This window comes from Pleurodeles waltl, chromosome 1_2 (genome assembly GCF_031143425.1).
Source record: "Pleurodeles waltl isolate 20211129_DDA chromosome 1_2, aPleWal1.hap1.20221129, whole genome shotgun sequence".
Lineage (NCBI taxonomy): Eukaryota > Metazoa > Chordata > Amphibia > Caudata > Salamandridae > Pleurodeles > Pleurodeles waltl.
Window position 1 is genome coordinate 450,285,136 of NC_090437.1, and position 25,453 is coordinate 450,310,588.

Here is a 25,453-nt window from a genome sequence, read left to right on the forward strand (position 1 = left end):
TCTGCCCGTCGACAACATGGGTACTTACCTGCAAGCAGACCGGAACTGGAGTACCCCCTGTCTCCATAGGGGCCCACATTTTTCTGGCTTCTGTTTGACCTCTGCACCTAACCGGCGCTGTGTTGCTGGGTGTTTGGGGTTATCGTGAACCCCCAATAGTGGGCTATCTATGCCCCAGAGACTGAACCCGTAAGTTTGTTACTTAACTCAAAAACTGTATTTTACTTACCTCCCCCAGAAACTGTTGAAAATTGCAGTGTCCACTTTTAAAATAGCTTTTTGCCATTTTAAAGAAAACTGTATACAATGTTGATTCCATTCAAAGTTTTACTGTATAAAGTACATTTCATTTAATGTACTTACCTGCTAAATGAATCTTGTGGTTCTAGAAATAAATTAACAAAATAATATTTTTCAATATAAAAACTTATTGGCCTGGAGTTAAGTCATTGAGTGTGCATTTTCACTTATTGCCAGGGAAAGGCTGGGGGCAGTAGGGATCATTATCCGAAGGGCAGCAGCAGATTCCTTCCCCTGTCAGGCTGCCTATCAGAGGCAGCCTGGCGGGGTGTTCATTATATGGCGGTTTAGCCGGGGTTCATAATGACCCCCCATAGTGTTATTTTATCAGTTAAAAACATGACTCTGCCACTGTGCATGAAATATTGTTTCAAACTAAGGTGCGTGACACTGCATGTGGCTGTGACAATTACCCTTTTCTTTTCTTCTCCTGAGGCTTTCAGAGCATCCAAATTGTTGTACTTCCCCAGTTCTTCAGTCATTTGCTCTATTTTATCCTTTAAGGAACCCAGCTCCGAATTTATCTTAGTCTCCAATTGCTCCACCTTCTGTAGGTCCTGCTGCAGACGCTGACTTTCTAATCAACAAAAACATATTTTATGATATACAGAATAATTTCTTTAATTCCAGCTATATATACATCATGCATGCTTTTTCTATTAACATTTTTGCACTAGCTAGTGAAATATTTCCTATAATTTTACAACCGGGTCTTCGAATGGAAGCTATGCAGTCCCCTTTGTGGGAAAGAGATTAATATATTAATGCACGTTTTGACCACACACCAAAGAGGATTGGCTGCTGACTCTTCCCCAACCAGACAGTCCAGGCAGCAGAGTGAGATGGTGGAGGGGGTGGGGACGAGAGGGGGATGGGGACGAAGGGAGGGGTGTGGGGAGGGGGAGAGTGACAAAAGTTGAAAAGGGAAGGAAATAGGAAAAAGAAAAAGAGAGAAAGAGAAAGAGCGAGAGAGAGATTGGATTTTGTTGTTGTTCCGCCTAAATTAGCAAACTAATATGGCACAGAAAACAGCATGTAGAACAGCAATGATGGAGGAAGATGGCGGCTCTTAGGTATTAACTTTCAGCTGTTAAAGTTGAAAAATGTGACTCAGGTTTTATTAAAAGAAATAAAACTGTATGTTTCTAGGACTTGGCATAGTGGGCAGGTTCAATGTTGAAAAAGATACTTTGGGTGGAAATTGCCCTATACACATCTGTTTTTCTGTAAAAATGGAAAACATTGGTTTACAGGTTGTCCTTCGTGTACACTGAGACACATTTAAGTTTAATGTACAGCATATTTAAAGTATTTTAACTGAAATAATTACTGCCATGAAAATGAATGTTTATAGATAATGTTCATTTTTTTTTACAGAGCAAGACTTGATGTGTTGTATTTGATTCCTGCAGATGAGCAATAAAAAATAAAACCTAGATTGAGTTACTATTTTGTGAATGATAAGCGAAAAATGAATAACGTGAAAAAGTAGGATAAAACGTGCATATGTTTTTTGCCCACCGTATGCTTGCTCATATGACATGGGATAATACCAAAGGTGGAGGAATACAAAGTTACTTACTGTAATGCTAATTCTTCAGCATTGGCATTTGTCATAGATTCACTTGCTTGAATCTTTTAAATGACACAGTGTACCACATCGTGGTTTAGGTGAAGGAAGTTAATATACAGCATCTGACGATTCTCCAAGAAAATATGAATTCAATTTCACTTCACACAATGCTAGAAGAATCTATTCTTATATTTTTAAAGTCATTTGGGCAGCTGGAATTTCTGGCAGGAGTTAAAACCTCAGGTACAGATCTGAGCCCTTAAAATGCCAAAGTGACCTTAAACAGCATAGAGTAAAACATTTAACACACTGCTAGAAATTGGGTCTTCAGTTGGCAGTGGTTTGCACCCTCTCCAAGTAGGGTCCCTCATTCTTGTCAGGGTAAGGGAGTCACACAGATAAGATAACCCCAGCTCAACCCCTTGGTAGCTTGGCACAAGCAGTCCAGCTTGCCTCAGAGGCAATGTGTAAAGTATTTGTGTGTGTACACACACACACACATAAACACACAGTAAAAGCACAGCAAAGGTACTCCACATCAGTTTAGAAAAATAGCCAATATTTATCTGAGTAAAACAAGACCAAAACGACAAAAATCCAACATACACAAGTAAATATATGATTTTCAAAGATTAAATGCAGTATAGTGCTTAGGAATAGCTCCAACTGGGGCTATCAAGACGACTTGACGGAGTCGCTTACAACACTCCGGTGCCACACATGAGGGAGCGTGCCCAGTCACGGAGTCGTGCAGACCCTGGTTACAGTACCTTGGAAAACGAGGCAGAGAATACGCTGCACGGAGTCGGGGAGGAGAGGCGTCCCTCGAGCCAGTGCAGTGTCGGTTCTTTACTGCCACCAGGGAGGTGAGGCATCGGTTCCTTACTGCTAGACAGGGGAGATGAGGTGTCAGTTCATTATGGTTGCAGAGGAGGTGATGCAGTGTTGGTGGCGAGGCGTCGGTTTCTTATGGCATGGCAGGGTCTGTGAATACAGCAGGTCAAGACGCAAGACAATGACTTTGCGGTGAGCCACAGGTGCTGCGGCAGAGTCAGAGTAGGGTGTCACAGATGTCGGTGACATGACACTCTGGACTCACGCTGTGGTGGGACTTCAGAGGCATGGCATCGGGGCTTGTGTTGTAGGTTGCAGTCATTGTACTCAGAGGGCACCACAGGTCCGGTGCTGGCAGCCACACTGGGTCAGGGAGCAGCACCGGTTTTAAAGTCGCTCTGAAAGTCGATGTACCAGTTTCTTCCTAGTTGCACTAAAGCTCACTCCCAAGGGTCCAGGAACTGGATTTGGCACCACTTGGCAAGTAAGGACTTTTAGCAAGAGAGTCCAGGTGCTGGCAGATGAAGTCTTTGATGGCCCTGGCTCAGTTCAAGCCCTTGGAGAACCTTGGAAAGCAGGATGTAGAAAACAAAATCCAAACCTTTCACTCCAATGACAGAAGCAGCATGCTGTCACAACAAAGCAACAGGCAGAGTGGCAGTCTCTCCTACAGCATCCACCTTGTCTTTCTGGCAGAATGTCCTCAGGCCAGCATTGATTTGGTAATGAATAATGACACCACAATGACAACTGTGTATGTGTGCAATATGTGTCTTGTACCAATGTGTCCCCATCAGTCACTGACACAAATGTGCTCCTGACATATGCATGTCAGAGGTATTTAAAAAAATACCTGTGACATGTATATTTCTGCAGAGGTCCCAAGCTCATGTTCAGTGCCCACACAACATACACATTACATGCGGTATCCGTAGCCTTGAGCCTGGCGACGGTGGGGTTGTGTGTCCTCCGTGGTGAAGAGGCAGCAGCAACAGCAGGTGATGTCCAGTCCAAAATGGAAGTGGAAACGTGGAAAAAGGTAGGTTTTGTGCCCTTTCCCCCTCCAGTCTGCCAATAAGCTGTGGAGGTCAGACCTCCAACTGTGGCAGTAAGGCACATCCAAATCTGCTCAAGGGTAAAAGTGGCTGGAGTCCCGTCCTTGGCCCCTATTCCCACTTCCGCCGTCGTAGCGGCTGGAGATTCTTGGCAGAGTCGGCGGGACTTGGGCAGTATTTCACCTCTGGTCATGCCAACATCTAAATAGGGTGGGTGAACCGCCAATGCAGTGGACTGTTTTTCCAATGCAAAGCAAGCAGCGGGACCGTTACGCCCAAGATCTAAATCAGGCCCTATGTATTTATGGCACGCTAAGTCATCCAAACAATAAGCAATTCCAAAACAAACATGCACCAAAAACAATTATTAAAAAGTCTTTGGGTCAACAGAGCAAATATATCAGGTGACACAATGGCTCTAGTCTAACAAAAAGACCAACACCAAAACATAATGGAACACAAATGTGGCGAGGTAATCATCCATGAAATGCCATTGATGTAATTGTTATTGTATTTTTTCTAAGGAACTGATGACATAAGATCTCATACTTTAAAGCTATCTCAAGCAAATCTAAAAAGTGTGCTATTTGTTTTTATCTTCTTATATAAAAACGTAAGGAAAGTTCATATCAATGACTCCCTCAACGGTTAAGCAACTAAAGAATTAGACATTCTTCCAGGGAAAGGGAAGCTGGAATGGAGGCAGCCCACAAATTAGGTGAATAGCTGTAAGTTTTGATACAGTTTTAATGCTATTTCTTGAACTGCTGTGCATTTGTGTACCATGCATTCCAGTTTGAATAGAGAGAATATTCATGGTCTAGTACTACAGTATTACATTTCTCATTTTAACCCACATAAATGGTGCTAATTTGATCAATTTTAGAAGGATAACATTCCATGTGACTGGTACTCATCCTGCACCAGGGAAAATGTCTCAAGTTTCACTGAACCTTTGGACTCTGAACTTCAGTGTGTTATGCAGCACAAACATGTTGACTTACTACAGTCCCAGAGCACCTAAGACTTTCAGCAGAGAGGTAATAAAGAAATGCAGGAAATTAAAGATAGCATTCATTCATTTATTAGCCAGCAGAGTGGGCCAAATGTTATTAGTTATCCAAGTGTTCATGAAAGTCAGGAGCGATTTTGTCTGACAACATGGACTTACAGTGACATTCAGTATGATCATAGGCACCAGAAAAGTTCTGAAAACACAAGGCTTTCTTTGTGACCATGATAGCAAGTCATACCTAAAACCATTGTCATCTACTATTAGTAAATTAATTAGAAAGATGATTGTGGATTCCAACCAATTGCTCTGAGTACAGTCTATGACCACCAGCATGTTACTACTACAGCACCACGATTTGCCAGACGAATTTTAAGGGAATCTAGATTGTATTAAAAACATGAAAACTAGTGTTAAGCAAACTTCTCTTTTATATTAACCCATATCAGCTACATATACAAAAACAATAGGGTCTTTGAGTCAAGAATATTTGTGTAGCTCACACGATACTAAATCTATAGACAATCGCATCTAGTAAATTAAATATTATTTCTTCCAAGTATGTCAAATCATTATTCAGTGGATGTAAGGAAATGCCTCTTTTTACATGATTCCCCCCCCCAAAGTTTTGAGCTGATGCTGCTGGTGTTTTGACTCAGAGTGTAACCAGACCTTAACACCAGTTTTCTAACCCTTTAAAAAATTTATGTTAAATTGGCGGCACCCAATTGGCATAGACTGACCTACTTATAAGTCCCTGGTATATGGTACCAAGGGTACCCAGGGCATCTAAGTTAGAGTGTCCGACCAGGGCTGCAGCTCTGATTGTTCCACCCTGCATGTGATAGAGCACAAAATGGTTTGCAGACTGCCACTGCAGCCTGGAAGAGCAGTTGTAAACTACTAGTTCCACTCTGCCACCTAAACCTTTAGCAAAACCCACACTTTGCTTAACAATATACATAAGTCTCCCATAAAGAAGGCCTATTGAACCCTAAGGCAGAGAGCAGTATATTATTAAGCAGGACATGTATTTTCAGATGCCAAATTGTTGTTTTTTACTGTAGAAATGTTAGTAGACGCAGTAGCTAGTACAGAGTTACAGGTTTCAGACTTGCTAACTTTTGAATGGGACTACTAAAATGAGCACTTCAGATTATCAAATTAATTGGGGCATTAAACCTGACTGGATGGAAATTTAATGTGACTTTTAAGGAAAGGCAACTTTTAGAAAGTTGCCACTCTGTTGCCCAGTGTATACAATGGCTTTTGCAGTTGCTGGCTGCAGGAAAGTGCCACTGCTGACAAGAAGAAGAAGGACTGCTTAGCTGAAACCCCCAGCAGAGAAAAAGGAAGACGACAACTGCTTTGGCCCCAGCCCTACCGGTGTATCTCCTGCTTCAAAGAACCTGAAAAAGAACAGCGATGTGTCCAGCAGGACCAGCAACCTCTGCCAAGCTCCAGAGGACTGCCCTGCACTTAAAGTTGTGGAATTCATAATGACAGACTCCCAGATCATATACTCAATATGGCTACACTGCACTTATAGTGTCTAAGAATGGACTTAGAGACTGTAGGGGCATATTGTTCATGCAGTTATGCCCTCACCTGTGGTATAGTGCACCCTGCCTTAGGGCTGTAAGGTCTGCTAGAGGGGTGTCTTACGTATGCCACAGGCAGTGGTTTGTTGGCATGGCACCCTGAGAGGGGTGCCATGTCGACTTTGCCTTTTTCTCCCCACCAGCACACAAAGGCTGCTGAGGTACATGTGCTTGGTGAGGGATCCCATAGGGTGGCAAAATACATGCTGCAGCCCTGGGGGACCTTTGCTGGCCACAGGGCCCTTGGTACCTTTTACAAGGGACTTAACTATGTGCCAATTGTGGAACAAAGTTCCATCTTTTGGAAAAGAACACTGGTGCTGGGGCCTGGTTAGCGGGATCCCAGCACACTTTCAATCAAAGTTGGCATCAACACTAAGCAAAAAGTGTTGATGGGGGGTAACCATGCAACAGTGGCACTTTCCTACACAACCCCCTCCCAAACGATAGAGGATGAGACTAACCTTTCCCAAGAGAGTCTTCATTATCTAAGTGGAAGAACCTGGGACGGCCATCAGCATTGGCATGGGCAGACCCAGGTCTGTGTTCCACTACAAAGTCCATTTCCTGTAGAGATATGGACCACTTCAAAAGTTTAGGGTTCTCACCTTTCATTTGCATAAGCCGCCTGAGAGGTCTGTGGTCAGTGTGAACCACAAAGTGAGTAGCAAACAAGTATGGTCACAGCTTTTTCAGGGACCAAACCACAGCAAAGGCCTCCCTCTCAATGGCACTCCCTGGGGAGTAACCTCCTGCTAATGAAAGCAACATGCTGGTCAAGGCCATCCTTATTGGTTTGGGACAGGACCGCTCCTATCCCATGTTCAGAGGCATCTGTCTGCACAATGAACTGCCTAGAATAATCTGGAGCTTTAAGAACTGGTGCTGAGCACATTGCTTCTTTCAGGATGTCAAAGGCCTTTTGACAGTCAAGATTCCAGATTACCTTCTTTGGCATCTTCTTTGAGGTCAGTTCAGTGAGGGGAGTCACAATGGATCCATATCCCTTCACAAACCACCTGTAGTCCCAGTCAAGCCAAGGAATGCCCTGACTTGAGTCTTGGTTTTTGGAGCTTCCCAGTCCAGAACTGACTGGATATTGGGTTGTAAAGGTTGCACTTGGCCTCCAACTACAAGGTGGCCCAAGTATACAACTGTGCCCTGCCCTATTTGGCACTTAGATGTTTTAATAGAGAGGCCTACTGATTCCAAGGCCGGCAAAACCTTCCCTAGGTTGACCAGGTGATCCTGCCAGCTGGAGCTAACAACAGCAATATCGTCTAGATATGCTGCATATGCTCCACCAAAGGACTCCAAACCAGCAAGGACTTGGTTCACCAGCCTTTAGAAGGTGGCAGGGGCATTCTTTAAGCCAAAGGGCATAACAGAAAGCTGATAATGGCCATTAAGTATAGAGAATGCTGTCTTTTCTTTTGCCCCAGGTGCCATCCTAATTTGCCAGTACCCTGCAGTTAAGTCAAAGTTACTTAGAAATTTGGCTGCACCTAATTTGTTAATCAATTCATCTGCTCTGGGAATGGGGTGAGCATCTGTCTTGGTGACAGAGTTTAGCTTTGGTATGAGGTTTGGGGACTAAGGCCATTGAGCTAGCCCAGGAACTGTCAGAATGCTCTATTACCCCTCACTCCAGCATCTTGTGGACTTCCACTTTGATGCTCTCCTTGATTTGCTCAGATTGTCTGTAAATTTTGTTTTGACAGGTAAACTGTCTCCTGTGTCCACATCATGGGTACACAGGTGTGTCTGACCAGGGGTCAAAGAGAAGAGCTCAGCATACTGCTGTACGACTTGCCTGCAGTCAGCTTGCTGTTGGGCAGAGTGGGTGTCTGAATAGACAGCTCCATCTACTGACCCATCCTTAGGGTCAGTTGAGAGGAGGTCAGAGAGAGGTTTACTCTCTGCTTCCTGATCCTCATCAGTAACCATCAGCATGATTATGTCTGCCCTGTCATTATAGAGTTTCAGGGGGTTAACATGGATTACCCTTTTGGGTGTCCTGCTAGTGCCCAGGTCCACTAAGTAAGTGACCTGACTCTTCTTTTCTAGGATTAGGTAAGGGCCCCTCCATCTGTCCTGAAGTGCCCTGGGAGCCACAGGCTCCAAAACCCAGACTTTCTGCCCTGGCTGGAATACAACCATTGCAGCCTTTTGGTCATATCATAACTTCTGTAGATGTTGGCTGGCCTCGAGGTTTTTGGATGCCATTTCCATTTACTCAGCCATCCTAGAGCAGAGGCCAAGCAGATAGTCCACCATATCTTGTTTAGACTCATGGAGAGGTCTCTCCCAGGCTTCTTTAACAAGTGCCACTGGTACCCTTACAAGATGGCCAAACAGAAGCTCAAAGGGGGGGAACCCTTCTCCCTTCTGTGGCACCTCTCTGTAGACAAAACACAGGCACGGCAGGCGGACATCCCATCTCCTTTTGAGTTTTTCAGGGAGCCCCATAATCATGCCCTTCAATGTCTTGTTGAATCTCTCAACAAGTCCATTGGTTTGTTGATGGTATGGTGTGGTGAATTTGTAAGTCACCCCACACTCATTCCACATGTGTTTCAGGTAAGCTGACATGAAGTGTGTACCTCTGTCAGAAACCACCTCCTTAGGGAAACCCACTCTGGTAAAAATACCAGTCAGGGCCTTGGCTACTGCAGGAGCTGTAGTAGACCTAAGGGGAACTGCTTCAGAGTATCTGGTAGCATGATCCACTACTACCAGTATATACTGGTACCCTGAGGCTGTGGGTGGTTCGAGTGGACCCACGATGTCCACACCAACCCTTTCAAAGGGAACCCCCACCACAGGAAGTGGAATGAGGGCGGCCTTGGGATGGCCACCTGTCTTGCAACTGGCTTGCCAGGTGACAAAGGAGCTACAAAACTCCTTCACTTTCTGGGACATATTGGGCCAATAAAAGCCGTCAATCAGGGTAGCCTTCATGTGGTCATAGGATTCTGCATCTTTACCAGAGAGTGTGAGGAGTCTTTCCCTACACTTACCAGTGAACAGTTCCCAAAGGAGAGCTCCCCAGTGAGATCTGTTTAATTTTCTGGTTCCACAAGCCCTCTCAGGAGCTGTGAACCACTTGGTGATATCATCACCTTCTTCATATTTTGAGAAAATCCCTTTGGGGATTTTTAGGATGTTAGTATTCTCTGCTGCCACCATTAATGGGTGCTAAGCCCATTTCTGCTCTCTCCCTTTCTATAGCCAGGAGGTGCTGCTCCAAGGCCAACCTTTTGGCCATCCTTGCTAAAAGGATGTCCTCTCCATTGAGGCTGTCCCCAATGTTCCCAGAGGTTCTAAAAATAAACTAAGAAAATATATTTTTGCTATATAAAAAACATTGTTTTGGAGTTGTCATTGAGTGTGTGCTTCCTCTATTATCTGTGTGTGTACAAAAAATGCTTTGCACTACGCTCTGATAAGCCTAACTGTTCGACCACCCTATCACAAAAGAGAGCATTAGTATTATCTACTTTAGCCTCTGTTAAGCCTATGGGGAACCCCTGGACTCTGTGCACACTATATCTCCTTTTGATATAGTATATACAGGGCCAGCTTCCTACACTGGCCACCAGACAGCCTTTTGCCTTCTGAAGTAGTACGAATGACCCCAGATTTAGAAACAAAAGAGGCCTGCCACAGAGAGAGGTGTTACCTCCCACATGCAGGAAGACACAGAGGGTATTGGACCAAAAGGCGAACTTCAAAAAGGAAGCCGCCTTTGGTGGGCAAATGGCAATCACACTCATAGTGTGCTGTCCCTTTGTTCAGGCAGACGAGCTGGTGGCAGGAAACCAGTAGCCAAACCATTTTTTACAGTGCGTGTGAAGTTCACAGGTAGCCAAACCTCTGGGGTGGGATGCCAAGCTCCTCACAACAGAGTAAGGGCTCATACACCTTGAGAGTGGGCAGAATTTAGTACTCTGGGATGGCTAGCTGCCACATATAGCTGGAAGTCATTTGAAGTTGGGAAGGATCCTGGTAGCCCATTGGCTAGTGATTGCATCACCACCACGGGGCACTTTCTGGGCATAAATATGTTGCCCCTAGCATCCTGAATTTCAGATCATGTCTGGACTAGAGAATGGACAGAAGAAGGACTGTCCTGCTGACCCCTAGCCCAGGCAACAGAGGATGCACCAACCGCTGGACTGCACTTGCTGCTCCTTGTGCTAGTGAAAGGAGGACTGTGCCTATGGTGCCCTGCTCGTGAAAAAGTCACTCCTGAGCCCCTGACCGAAGTAGTGATTTCTAGGGTCAGTCGAATGACCCCTGTTTGAGCACCCGGGCCGTAAAGCTGAAGTAGCCCATCCTGGCCAGTCAGCAGCCACTAACAAGGAATCACTGCTGATGTGCAGACAAAAAGACCTCCACCCCGACTCAAAAAGCTGCACCTGTGTCTGTCGGACCCAGGAGAGTCACCAGAGAGTGGATTGGCCACCAAAGACAGACACTAGCTCTCACCAAATGAAGCAAATGAACCCGCTGTGTCTGGAGAGCGGTAATCCAGCCACTGCTGGGTGTCCACTGGCCCAAAGAGGCCTTGGAGGGCCACAACCCCTTTGGCCAAAGTCGCTCCTAACCTGTGGACTGAGGAATAATTGCAAGGAGCCCCTTGATGATCACACAGCATCCAGAGAATCTTTCAGCATCCTGTATCCTTAGCGTCAGAACCACTGCATTGCAGTCTATGGTGGTTTGATGTACAGTGTAGAACTTGACTTGAGATTGCTTTGGTGACCAGTTAACGGTCCAAATTCTCCTTAAGGGCCTCCTTGATCTTCTTCCTGTTGGAATTGGTTGCAAAGTCTGGGCAATAGTAGCTGAACACAGCGCTCTCACTTTTTAAAAAGTTTCCAAATGTTACAGTTACCAATGATTGTTTGCACATTGGACTAAAAGGCTAAGATATACTTTTTTTTTAAAATGTGCATCTCCAGAACACTCTGGTGAATCTTTGTCCTCCTGGTGTACAAACATTCGTTAAAATAAAACCAATTGTATAAATTGGGATCGAATTTCTTGCATGTTGTGTGAATTCTAATCTGTTGTTTGGTGCTTCTACATGCTTTAAACTAGTTCCTTTCTTTAAGCCCTGTTGCTCGAAGCCACAGCTACTCAGGATTGAAGCAAGATGTTAACAACGAGCCTTGCTAGACCCGAAACGCTTTGTGACTTTATTACAGGATCAGGTCGCATATCCACACCATATAATACACTAGAATCGTCACAGTGAACACGCCAGAACAGATGAATTCTGGAAGGTGGGCCAAAGATGAAACACACTGGATGGGTCTTCCTCTCCCTGCCCTCATATTACTGCTTTTGAAAGGAAAAAATGCTTTTCATTTACAACGGGACAAGCAGAAGACAGACCGAATTTTCTGAAAGAGGAGTACTTGACAAACATTTAATTTTCCTTATCAGGCAGAACGTTCTATTTAAATAAAGTACTTTCTCCAGAGAAGTGCCTGGAAGAGGATGCGGACCACTTCCTTCTGATATCTTCCAAACGGTGCGGCTGTGTGTCTACCGCAGTTCAGTCAGACCAAAAAGCAGTGACCCCCGGAAAAAGTCTCTGGAATCAGCACGTTTGTTTACTCTGCGATTTCCTTTCTCCTGAAACTCCCTTGATGTGTTGTTTTATCTAGGCCACTAGAATACATTTAAAAAACCCATAAACCCGTGCAGTACATCCCAGTTTTTGTGAAGGGTGCATTGTCTCCATTTTTGCAGGAAACGCATGGGGGAAAGTAAAACGTTTCCATTGTTCTCTGAAAGGTGGGCGGTAATTTGGGAAAGTAACTACATCCCTTTATAAATATGTTGGGAAACTAATGAGATAAGAACATGAAATAAAATACGAACTCGGTTATAAATGGCTTAAAAACTGAAATGAGCCGTGGCTGGTGGATGGCTGATCCTCTACGTAATTTAAGTCTTGTCACAATTTTATTACAATGAGATGGAACACATTTGTGCCGTTGTACCGAGGTGCCTGCAGCATTGTATTTGCTGTGGTATGTTCAAAGTGATGTTGGATATAAGACTGAGGTTGGGACGTGTCAGGTGGGAAGGCAAAGTGGCGTTCTTTTTTTAAGAGAAGTCGAAATATGAATCGGTTTGTGGCTGCTATTTTTGTCCAAACACACTAAATGAAATAGTATGAACACAAAGAAAAAATATGCCTAATACTTTATTTTGACCGAAGGAAAATGTACAAAGCAGCAGATTCCACATGAACAATCGAATTTATACGTTTATGATTGTTTTCAGATGCAGGGACAAACTGTACAGAGGGTCACAGCACAGCACTGTGTCAAATGTACACTCTATGCATTAAGCATTTTATCCGTGTAATGCTGAACACATATTTGGAAAAGTTTAACATTGCAAACAGGTGTTAACAGTAATACATTAACACATACATCAAGCCACTCAATGTTACTGATGAGTGATCTGATCGAAGCGAATTTTATTTATTTATTTTGTAGTTTAATATGGTGTCATATCAGGCTTCTAACTTCAGCGCATGCATGTGACAGCCAGATGTAGGAAAAAACAAGAAAGTCATGAAGGACAGAGGTAAGGGATTGATGAGTATGCAATTCCAGAGGTAGAAAACATTATCAAGTTCATACCTGAAGTAAAAGGACTGCACCATAATCAGTATGGTCTTCTAAAACATCAATGATGGGGGCGGGGACATACACACACACCTTAGATGGCCTGCAAAATATCAAGATGACCAGCGAGATTTCCTAGTACAAAGCCTGTAGCATCTTGATCTTATGATTATTTGAGTGAACATGGTGGCTACCACCAGTGTGATCTTCATGATGATTTACGGTTCTTTCTATGGAGAGGATATCTTTGGATCTTCCACGAATTCCCATAAATGGGGGCAGGTGGTCATGTTCTATAATAAGCCTGGTGGATAGGGCATCCAAATGTTTAGTCTGCTGGACTGCTATGCTACAGTGTCGGTGGGATGGAGATAATGACAGGTAGTACCACATAAATTCTATTTAATGCCCTTTATGTCGAGCATGAGTCATTGCCCAGCTCCTGCACCTCAGACCTACCCCCGTGGCAGAGGGCTGACAGAGAATTGTGTTGGGACTCCACAGAGGTAAGGCGGGAGATGATCTGGGAGGTGATTACCACCACCTCCAGGTTGCAGACAATGGGTATTTAAGTACTGTATGAATACAAAAGATAAAAACAAAACTGTTTTTTATCCACTGTTCATTCAATAAAATAGGAGGAGGTAGTTAGACAGCCTGGGCAACTCTGAAGCTCAAGGACTGCCATCAAGGAGTGTGAAAGTCCCCAACCTTCACTTGCAGACAACAAACGTTAGCAACGTTCAGCAATGCAATGGCGCCAAAAGCAACCACTCATGGAAACTGGCTAAAAAACGACAAACTCTATCAGAAAAATAGGAAGTACTCGATATGAGATTTACCATTGTAGGATCCAATGTAATCAGCAAACGAGGTTGCAGGAGACGAAAATATAATCGATTACTGAGTGACTATTCCTGCTCCTAAAGGTTGGTATGTCCAGTGTGTTGTTCCTCAGCAGTTCCATTGTGTTGAACAAGTCGGATGTGATAATATATTCTTCCAGCTCTTTGCCCCTCGTATCCCCTACCAGGCCATCAGAGGCACTGCAGTTATAAACATTGGGTAGTTTAGCATTAAAATCACCATCCAGATACAAATACAATTGCTGTCCCTTGGTGGTTACTCGAACCATAAGAGAAAAGATGTATTAAAAAAAGGCCAGGGAATCTTTGGTTGGGTGTGTTAACAGTTATTATTATAAAAAATTACTAGGTGTAAGGCGAAGGCCCCGTTGCTCAAAACCACTTGAAAGGCATTCCTAGGTACATTTAGAGCCTCTGCATGACCACTTTACTGTAGGTTAAACCAAATGGCCAAGCCTCCTGAGGCACGCCCTGCACGTGAAGGAATGGCTGGAGAGCTGAAGCAAAGGAAACCTTCAAAAGCTTTGGGATCCACATCCCAAGACTCTTGCATTAACACAATATCAAACGTTTTTACAAACAGTTACCAGGACGGTAGCACTAGCTTGTTACATAGCCCTGCAATATTCCAGTTCACTATTCGTAGAAGGCTTATTACTGTGGGGCCCATTAGTCCCAAAGTTTCAAGGACTTGCACTTATCCTTGCAATTATAGTCTCTGATTCTCCCTGTGTGGCTGTTGCTAATGAATCGGCAGGAGGCTGGTTCTTGGCTTTGAGATACATAGAAGGGGGAGCATGCAGGGCCCTGGTCAAGTTAAAAGAGTTTCACCTGAAGTTATCCTGGGCACAACCTGTCAGTCAACTTCACTGCAATCAGACAGCAGGACAAATCTGTTGAAGCAAACCAGGCCTTGAAAAGGATTGGGCTGAGGTGCAAGTGGATCAAATTGTTTTATTAGGTTGGGGGCTTATAGGAGTAGCCAAGGGATAGTGAAACAATGTTGAATCCTAGTAATTTATTGCTGTTGTAGTGTTCAATAATGGAGCATGCAGGGCCCTGGTCAAGTTAAAAGAGTTTCACCTGAAGTTATGCTGGGCACAACCTGTCAGTCAACTTCACTGCAATCAGACAGCAGGACAAATCTGTTGAAGCAAACCAGGCCTTGAAAAGGATTGGGCTGAGGTGCAAGTGGATCAAATTGTTTTATTAGGTTGGGGGCTTATAGGAGTAGCCAAGGGATAGTGAAACAATGTTGAATCCTAGTAATTTATTGCTGTTGTAGTGTTCAATAATCTTCTCATACTAGAGTGCCTGCAACAGATGACAATACAGTCTCCGTTAACATCTTTTCAGGCAGGGCCAAGCCAACTAACTCGCCTAACCATTAACATAGCATGTCCCTCTGCGATATTAAAGTTTCTGTTTGCCCCTAACCAGTGAACAACCTTATACGTGCCTGATCTCATGACTCGATTTGGCCACTATTCAGAGGAAGCACACCTGCCATTATTAAAACATACGGACAAGATTCTGGTTGTATATTTAAAACGGTTGCAGTAGGCTTGCTGGCTTTAACCATGTCCATCCCCTGATCGGCGGCTGCAGCGCCCTGCTTGGCTGGTACAAAAAGGGATGGGTGGAGGATTAATACGTTTCAGTACCCCCCTTATTTGAGACATGGTAGGAAGAGTTGCAGGACATCCGCCAGGTTTAGACTGTGGCATGTTCTGAATTGGGAGACTGCTCAAATTAGATAGACCTGAAGCCCCCTCCACAGGGTTATGCACGTGAGCACTACTGTTTGAGTCCCGAGTGGATAAAGATGGACAATCACAGGCAGTACAAAATTTGAGCATATTAGCTAAGTGGTCTTCAATTGCTGCCAAGCTCTCTTATACGGCCCAGGTGGCTCTTTATAATCTCCTTGAGCAAACTGCGCATATAATCTGCATGGTTACCACCTGGGTGTACTATGTCTAGCTCCTCCCCAGCAACCAACTGAATCACTTGTGATTTCATACGGGAAACTTGGTTGCTCAACTTTTTTCATTTAACTGCTGGTTCTGGAGATGAGTTGGGGCTAATAGTGCGAGCACGAATGGGTCGACTACGCGTATTTGTTCTCCTCAGTGGGTTGGAAAGCATAGGTGGTGAATTATGTATATCAGTTGGATCTCCATCAACTATGCTGCGTACATCTGGGGGCGGCCTATATGGCTCGGTGGTGCAGAACCTCATGGCCTCGGCTGTATCACCCATAGTACTCCCATGGCTCAAGGACAATCTACGTTCGGTCAGTGCAATTTCACTGCTTACCACATCAATCGCTCTCTCACGCATATTATCAATGCTTGAAGGTCTGTGGGGCTTCATAGGATAGTCATTCACTTTTCGTTTGCCCATATTAGTGAAGAACGGGGTAAAGATGCTCACTTGCATTTCCTGATGGAGTTATCATAGTAGGTGTTAGGGGGGTGGATCAGCCCTGCCTTAAACAGCCGCAGATGGGCCCGCCCATGGTCTATGTAGCGGGACTCGCCATCGTGCTACACAGCGCTTCTGGGATCAGGTGTTTCTCACTGTACAGGTTCTACTTCCCGGGGCACTGTGGGTGCCTGTCAATGCACTCTCAACTTGTTTCTGGCAGCATTCTCCCAGCACTGAGGGACTTGCTGTTGCGCTTTATAGCACTTCTAGGATCAGGTGTTTCTCGTTGCAGCCGGTCCGCCTCTTGAGGCCCTGTGGATGCTGCTCAATGCTGTCCCAATTAGTTTCAGGCAGCACTCTTTCTAAAAAAAAAAAACAGTTTCAGTCCTGACCCCCAAAAGTCCCACAGTCTTGCAACATGCATGCTTTTAGCAGCGAGAGACCAACACCTGAGGGTTTAAAAGGCAGGGAATTCGAGTTACTCCTGACGAGAGGGAATTAACCACTATAAAACATCAAGACCTCTTCCGGGATATTATAACCTCATACTCCAAGTGGATATCATTTTCCTAGTGAAAGCTGTTAAATGTTTAGAATTCAACTATGAATGGAAGGACTTTGAGCTTGACAATGAAGTAGAGAAGAGGGGTTTTGATGGACAGTTAATTACCTTTGAACAGCCCTAATTTTTAGTTACAGAAGTAAAAACATTGTTTAATGTACTGCAGTCTGCAAGTCTATTCAAATTACCTATAGGCAAATAACACCATGGGATTACTGTAAAGTTCGCAAGATTCCAAGAGACGTTCCACAAATTAAGAGCTGTGGTGTTTCTTACCTGGATGGAAAGTGCACTTAAGAGTAATGTTACTTTAACCATTTTGAAAAGGGGCTTCCTCTGAGTGTGCTCTTCCATGTGCAAGAGAAACCACCGTTTCACATGTATCCCACCACACCCTTCTCGTTTCTACTAGTTTTAATCTAGGAAAATATGCAATGAGAAGATGCCATATTTTGATGTGGATGGGAAAAGAGTTTGTTTTAAGACAAACGAACTATGACGTCAAGAGATGGTTGTGCCTCCTTTTCCAAGACAAAAAAATACAAAAGCTTTGAATGCCTTATTCATAATCACCTGCTACTCAAAAAACAGGATTCCAAAGATGGGGTTGATGGCTCCCCATGTCTGTCCCAATGACAAATTGTCACGTAAGCACTGGCATCATCTTCATCAACTTCCTCGAGGATCTGCACACTCTCTGCGATTACAAAGGTGTGATGGAAGGAATTAGAACAGCTCTCTGCAGGAGCTTTGTTCTTCATCTTCATAACAGGTGAGGTCGTCCCTATATTGACCTTGGAGGTGATGTGGGTGATCTTTGTTCAAGATACCTTGAAGGCTTTTCAGGTTTGCTCATAAAAAAATGGGCAAAGCACCACACATTCCTTCGCAGTGGCTGTCACTTTTTAAAGCTACCTGGTATCAAAGGTACAGTTCCTCAGACCATTGCAAAGCCAATGCACCGCTCCTTTTACAAGCCTGTTCATGGCCACCAAGGATCATGAATATGTGAGATTCCCTTTTCTCCTCAGAATCATTTGCAGAATCAGAAACAATAGAAACACATATATGTACGTTCAGGCGATCAAACCTGCATTTTTCAGGGCTCCATTTATCAGAAACTCCCTGGGACAAAGCAGCAGTTGAAGCTTTGTGTTTCGGGGAGATTCAAAAAGTTTTAATATCTGCATAGTGGAAAAAATGGTGAAATTACTTCTGAATGGAGGCTTTACTCATAGGATGTTAGAAGCAACCTGAGGATTTACACCTAGATATTATTCCTTCCTGCTAAATTTCTCCAGGCGGCAGACTAGATCCGGAAGATCTTTCGTTAAAGTACCCCACGAGCCAGTAGTGGGGCTGGTCGGCTCTGCGCAGTCTCGTCAATCGCACAGTGAGTGATGACTGATTCACCCATATAGGCACCATCTCTGCGCGCTGACGTCAGTTACTTTTCATGACTTTCCACGGAAGAAGTGTGGAGGCATGAAGTGTACTGACACTGGTGTGTCCAAACTAGGGCCCTGAAAGGGACCACCTCTGACGCTAGAAATCAGTCCACAAAGTGGGGAGGATAGGTGGGTCTGTAAGGAATCTGCAGCTAGATATTGCCTCCAGATAAGACGTTACCGAAGGTAAGTTACTTGTTCATCTGATAGAGACTTCAAGATATAGATTCCTTACTTTTGAATAGATACTAAGCAATACCATCGCGGTGGAAGTCCTCAGACAGATTTGAACTAGGAGTCCTGCAGGACCGAATGGGCAAACTGCCCATCCCTATGGACAGGAAAAGAGTAAGGCTGGGTAAATGTGTGCAGTGAATCCCATGTTGCTGCCTGACAGATGTACAGGACTGGGACTCCACATGCTAACACAGTGGTTGCAGCTTTAGTTCTAGTGGAGTGAGCCCATAAGCCCTCAGGAAGCTGCTTTTTCACCAATGCGCATCAGATCTTGATGCACAGAATGACTGATCGAAAGATGGTTGGTTTCTGCCGTGCCTGACCTTTCTTTACCCCAACATACCCCACAAAGAGTTAGTCGTCCACCCAGAACTCTTTTGTTCAATCAAGATAGAACGACAACACTGTCTTTGGGTCCAAATGGTGGAGTCACTCCTCTTCTTTAGAGGGAAGTGGAGAAGCGTAAAAGGTGGGCAAGGTGATAGAATGGCCCACATGAAATGGTGTTACCACTTTCAGCAGGAAAGAGGCCCTAGTGCAAAGCGCCAGTTTGTCCAGATAGACTGAAAAGAATGGAGGCTTGGAAAATAAAGCCTGCAGCTCGCTTACCCTTTGGGCAGATGCAATGGCCAAGAGGAGGGCTGTTTTAATCGTGAGCAGCTGTAGGGGACAATTGAGGATAGGCTCGAAAGGAGCACACATCAAAAATGTGCGGACCACATTAAGGTCCCAATAAATCATAATAAAAGGAGAAGGAGGAAACATATGTACAAAGCCCTTCAGAAATCTATTTACAATAGGGGACTTAAATAAAGAGGGTAGGTCAGGCAGCTGAAGAAGGCAGACAGAGCAGAAAAATAACCCTTCAGAGTGCCTAAATGAGAGCCCTTGTGGGGAAGGGTAAGGATAAAAAGTGAATCAAAGGACTTTTCTGTACAATATGATAGAAATCGCTTCCAACGTCAGGCGTATACCGTCTTGGTGGAGGGACGCTTGGCTGCCAAGGTTACGTTACAAACTTCAGGAGGAAGGTTTAAAGCTGTCAACTGCTGCCACTCAATCTCCACACAAGAAAGTGGAGGGATGACAGGTTCAGGTCGAAGTCCCTCCCCTGCTCCTGCAACAGAAGGTCCTCCTGAACTCGTTTAATTTATTTGAAGTCCTGGGGAAGTGATAGTCTTCGGGGCTGCACGGGGTGGGAGGCCAGGAGGCAGTCTGGCGCCCCTGCATTACATTTGTTAAAGCCCCAGGGTGGTGGCGGTCCCTGGGCTGCAGAGGGCCGGGTGCCCCCCCCACCTTTTATTTGTTTGAAGACCCGGTGAGGGGGCTCTCCCCAGGGTTGCAGGGGGACTGGGCAGCCCCCTGCGTTTAATAAGATTTTAGCCCTAGGGAGGTGGCGATCCCCCGGGCTTTGGCAAGCCTAGGAACAGGGCTCTTTGCACCCCCTCCTTATTTCTCGCATACCCCTGGGACTTGCCCACCCGAGTGCTTCATGAAAAGGGCGGGAAAGCGCCAGTTTTTTTTTTAATCATCAGGAAAATCCATGGATCCACAGATTTTTCCAACGTTTATTAAAAAGAAAATGCTTTCAAGCCCTGGCGGGGTCCTACTGGGACTCCAGCACCAGAAATAAGGAGTCAGGGTGCCTATACCCTGGCCTCTTTTCTGTTTTTGCTGTTTTTTTAAAACTTTTTTTTCTGCGAGGTTGCTGCCAACACTTCCTGCTTGAAGTGCTGACAGACAATCAGATATCTGCTTGGGGACAGTTGGATCCACGGATGATCTGTTTTCCTAGATATCTATATTTTTTAAACTCTAATTTCTCCAAAACTACTGAACGGATTTACACCACATCACAATAAGCGTGCTTTTGGGACCAAGATCCAGCTTTCTGCAAAATTTGGAAAAATCGTTTTTCCTCGGCCCCCGCTTGATGAATCAGCCAGAAACTTTCAAGACAACGGCTGAACAGATCAAAGTGTACGTTTTAAAACATTTTGTGACGATTCATCAAGAGGTGCCAAAGTTATTGACAAAACAAAAAAAGCTCCATCTATTGTAAGAAAAAATCCTAACTAAAACCTAGTGGCGGTCTCCGCTATATATATAACATTTTTTTGCAGTTTTAAATAACACGAACTGGAGTGAATCAGAGAGCCTTAAATGTGCACCAGTTACATTACACAAGGACTCTTTCAACGTCTATAGCTGTGGGATATTAAATGATTCCGCTTGAATCACAGGATGTTGAGCCGACGCAGAGATTCAAACCTGATTCCCCAGCTGCAAAGTTGGCCATATCTGCCACATCTGTGTCATAGCCTGATTTTTTTGTAACTTTTAGCCATGCTGTACAGCTGCTCTGCAATATGGTAAATCACTGATAAAGCCAATAGCTCCCCCAGGCCAGAGATACTAGCTTTGCCTCTGCTTGTTTTTCGTTCAAAAGGAAAACAGTGACGTAAACTTTAAGTGCGGGCATGCCACTGGGCTGAGAATGACGTGCACTGTCTTAGTGTTCAAAATGGCATGTGTGTGTGTGTCAAGGCAATTAAATGCTGAGGTACAGCAATGGATATATTTGCACCTCTGTGTGTGCCCGTTTAAGGGCATATCCATGAAAGTGTGCCTAGCACAGTCTTTTGGTGTGTGCTGCAAAGCGTATCCTCCTCTATTTGTGCATGTGGTGTGTGTTTCAACCATGTTCAATTGCAGACACCAAACTTGTGTGAACACCTGTTTGCATATTCTCATGTGCATCACTAAAGCTATGTTTGCTTGTACATATACAAACATGTGTATGCTTGTGTGTCAATTGATTATGAGCATATCCCCTGGTTGGGGGTGTTTTTCTCTTCTCTTCTGGTCGGTACCTCCCTTACCTTGTTTTGTAAGGCGCAGGTCCAAGATTTTGAGAGCAAGCTCATGTGGATACATTTGCCCCTTTGTAAATAAGTGAATGGTTGCTTTTTTCTTTATTTTTCGCATGTGCATCCTTTTGCAAGTGTCTCACGAAAGATAAGAATTGTTGGGAAAGGGGCAGGGCCATTTGTAGGTCTGGACAGGACTCATGGAGTTTTACTCTGTGGAATTCAGCAGATTCACAAGAGTTTGTGGAATTCCACAAACAGGCGAAAAAAGGAACATCGTGCTGCTCTTGTTTGTGATATAGCACCAGTAGTTCCTTCTGCTCTTAAAAATCACTGTGAATTGCACCATGTGGTGAGCTAGAGGGCGCCAGTGGCGGCCGGCAGCTTTAGGAGGGAGGGGGGCGGGCGGGAAGCACACACACACTCATTCTTTCACACACACATGCACATCCATTAACAACACTCATAACATTCAAACATGCACGCACGCAGCAAACATTCATTTTAAAAAATCACACACACACTCATTCACGCACGCACATCCATCAACAACACTCATAACATTCAAACATGCACACATGCACCAAACATTAGTTTTAAAAGATCGCACACACACTCATTCTTTCACACACACATGCACGCGCATCCATTAACAACACTTATAACATTCAAACATGCACGCACGCACCAAACATTAATTTTAAAAGATCACACACACATTCTTTCACACGCACGAACATCAATTAACAACACTCATAACATTCAAACATGCACGTACGCACGCACACACCAAACATTCATTTTAAAAGATCACACACACACACACTTACCTTCAGCCTTGGAGGTTCCTGGAGGGTTGGGACTGCTGCCTTCCCTCACTGGCTGACCACACCCCACTCTGTGACGAAGTGTCACTGATTGACACTCGCCCTGGGCGCTTCAGGGCCTAAACCTGAAGCACCCAAGTTAAAGTCAATAGGTGACGCTTCCCTCATCTCCCAGGGAAGGGACTCGAGGCACTTTTGCTGAGCCGAGGAGGCCACGCCCATAGGAGCTGTGACCTCCTCAGCCCGGCAAAGTTCAGCTCAGGTAGCCAGGAGTCTGCGTAAATCGCGCATGTCTGCTCCTGGCTGCCTGATCTGAACATAAAGAGTGTCTGTCAGGCTGACTTTTGTTCAGCCTGACAAACACTCTTCATGAAGGGCAAAAGGTGGGGGGCATGGCCCCTCCGCCCTAAAGGACGGGCCACGACTGAAGGATGCAGCTTCTCTGGCTGATTTTGCTGCCTGTTGAGTAGATTTTCTACTCGAGCAGCAGCTTTCTGACTGCCAATGGGCCGAACTGCCCGGGTTAAAGAATCTCACCAGGTGCCTTCCTAGCGACCGAAAATCGTGCTAGGGGACGCCATATCTTGCTCGCCAATGTACTGTTTTCAAGCTGTGCAGGGGAAAAAACTTCGACACTTCGTTGGCAGAATTTGCCCAGAACTCACATGGAGTGGCCAAAATTATGACAATTCCTCCGGCGGAGTGGTATATATCGCCCATTCCTAGTCATTATAAGGGAAAAGTCCACATCCAGCCATCTTGAATCCAGGCCCATTAGTCACCCCATGGCACATAGAGGCCACCGAAGCTGATACTCAGGAAATGCGTGAATTTTAACTCCATTGTAAGATCAGTGGTGATGGTTACTGGGGCTGTCAAAGGTCAGAAGAGGGAAGCGGGAATTAAGGGTATTCCCACCAATCTTACCCCCACAACCAATCCAGCTTTCAGCTGGGCATGATATTATAAATGAAATGTTACTAGTGAGCAAAAATGAGTCACACCTCAGAGACCCCGCACAATATCAAAATCAAGACCAAAGTGGTAGTAAGTAGGTTTGCATGACTCGGGGCGTGCTTTTGAACTCTTAATTTCTGCTTCCATCAAAAAGCTCTGACTGATGTCAAACTAAAGCCATTGTCACCTAAATGATGAATATGCCAAAAACAGATATCTCAAAGCTGTCCAACAATAACAGAGGTCCCTGCTGCAGCCAACAAATACTAAATCACTACAATAAAGAACAGAAGAGAGGTGTATGGCACATAATACATGGTCCACATTGTATATAAGAGTGTACACATTACACAATTGTGTTTGTGGATGGATCCCACCTTCCCCAAAATCAAGGCACGTAGATAAGATGCAGACATGCATATGTTAACTGACAAACACACATTTTACCATTCTGGTCTTAATTAAAAGTATATTTTCTTTTAGCAGATTACAGTGCATTAACATCAACAAGTACTGGCAAAGTCAAGAAGTCTCAACTAAGAAGATTTGTACAGCAGCACTGGTTACTGGGTAGCATGGCTGAAAGTAAAAAACAAAAGCACTATGAGGCGGTCAAAGCTGTCCGCGTCTAGTTTTTTCTTTACTTTCAGCCATGTTGTATGGCAGCTGCGCTGCTGTGCAACATGGCTACATTACATTGATAAAGCCAATAGATCTTGCATAGGTAAGATGTATTGGCTTTTCCAATACTTGTTTTATACATTCTTCAGACAACTTTTGCGCAAGTTGCTTGCTCTTACAGCAGGTAGCAGTGACGCTGGCTCCTAGCAGGAGAATTTAAAACAAGGGCTGAATGGAGTGTGAGATTACAACATCTGGCTGTCATCAGGCTTCCCAAGCCGTAATCAGTGAGAGACAAAAGGGCAGGTCCTGGCTAGAAATGTCCTCACCTTGAACAACAGAAACTGCACTTCTATACCTCACCCATAACATCTATCACACAGCACTGTCTCAGGAAAACTCATCAGCAGCCCTTTGCTAACAAGGTGTTCATTAAACTTCTAAGGGGACTCAATAATCTCTCATTTCAGTGTCTGGATCTCCATTCTCCAGTCACAGGAATGCAGACAACACACTTCCACTGACTGGGCAAGTTGTACAATGCTAAACCAAGGCCATCCAAAATGGATCCTGTGGGTCCTATCTCTCAGACTTTCAAAGAGTCCTATTATCATAAATGTATTACACACTCACTAAACACACACATCTGGCACATGCACAGAATCTCAGGTCAGTGCAAGGTCTTGGTTTCACATTAAACCACGACAGAACCTTGCCCTCTCCTGGCACATAGGATATGGCTGGTCAAACTAACGATTCACAAAAACTTGATATGCTGCCACTACTGCTTTTTAAGACTTACCCAGGTTATGGACAGAACAGGTTCTAGACCTGGCATTATCAGGGACAGGCCTATGTTTCTGTGCACACACTATATTAGCATCCTGCTGTGCAAAGAGGACCTTGCTGGTGTGGGACCTCATCCCCCAGCATTCCTTTGGAGTGAAGAAAGGGCCTGGTGACACTCCACAACTACTGACTCACTCCTGCAGCGCCTGGACACACACTCCAGCAGTTTCCCTGTCTGCATCCCACTGTGCAAAGAGGCCTTTGCTGGGATGGAACTCTGTCTCCCAACATCCCCTTGGAGTGAACGAGGAGCCTGGTGACACTTCAAAACTACTGCATGACTCCTGCAGTGTGGAAAACACACTCTGGCAGTTTCCTTGCCTGCATCCCGCTGTGCAAAGAGACCCTTGAGGGCATGGGACTTTGTCCCCCAGCATGCCCTTGGAGTGAAGGAGGGGCCCAGTGACACTTCAAAACTACTGCCTGACTCTCACAGCACAGGGCTCGCACAAGATGCACCCAGGCTTGCGCCTGGGCGAAGACTGGGCCAAGAACGGGTCCCGTCTGTGCCCGTTCGCGACTGGATGAGGCAGTGCTGGGCCCTGTCTCTTGGTTTCCAGATCCGGAGAGGCAACACTACCATCAATGAGTTTGAGAAATCCTAATAAAGTTGTTTTTCACCTTTTGTTTTACAGACGTGGGGCAGATACAGTTCTTGATTGAATTTTTCCTTGACTTCTCCCTTTAATTAACTTCTGGCGGGGCAGGCTGCACATCGTGATGGGGCAGAAAAGTACTTTAGCCCCTACATGTGGGGT

At 44.8% G+C, this 25,453-nt stretch overlaps 1 protein-coding gene across 2 annotated transcripts in view; it reads right to left on the bottom strand.

Annotated features, from left to right (window-relative positions):
* Positions 1-25,453, bottom strand: part of IFT74 (intraflagellar transport 74) — a 464,653-nt gene that overhangs the window by 66,009 nt on the left and 373,191 nt on the right. For both annotated transcript variants that reach the window (XM_069240788.1, XM_069240779.1), the window contains exon 17: positions 714-877. In XM_069240788.1, the coding sequence (XP_069096889.1) occupies positions 714-877 (164 nt within the window). The remainder of the gene's footprint in view (positions 1-713; positions 878-25,453) is intronic.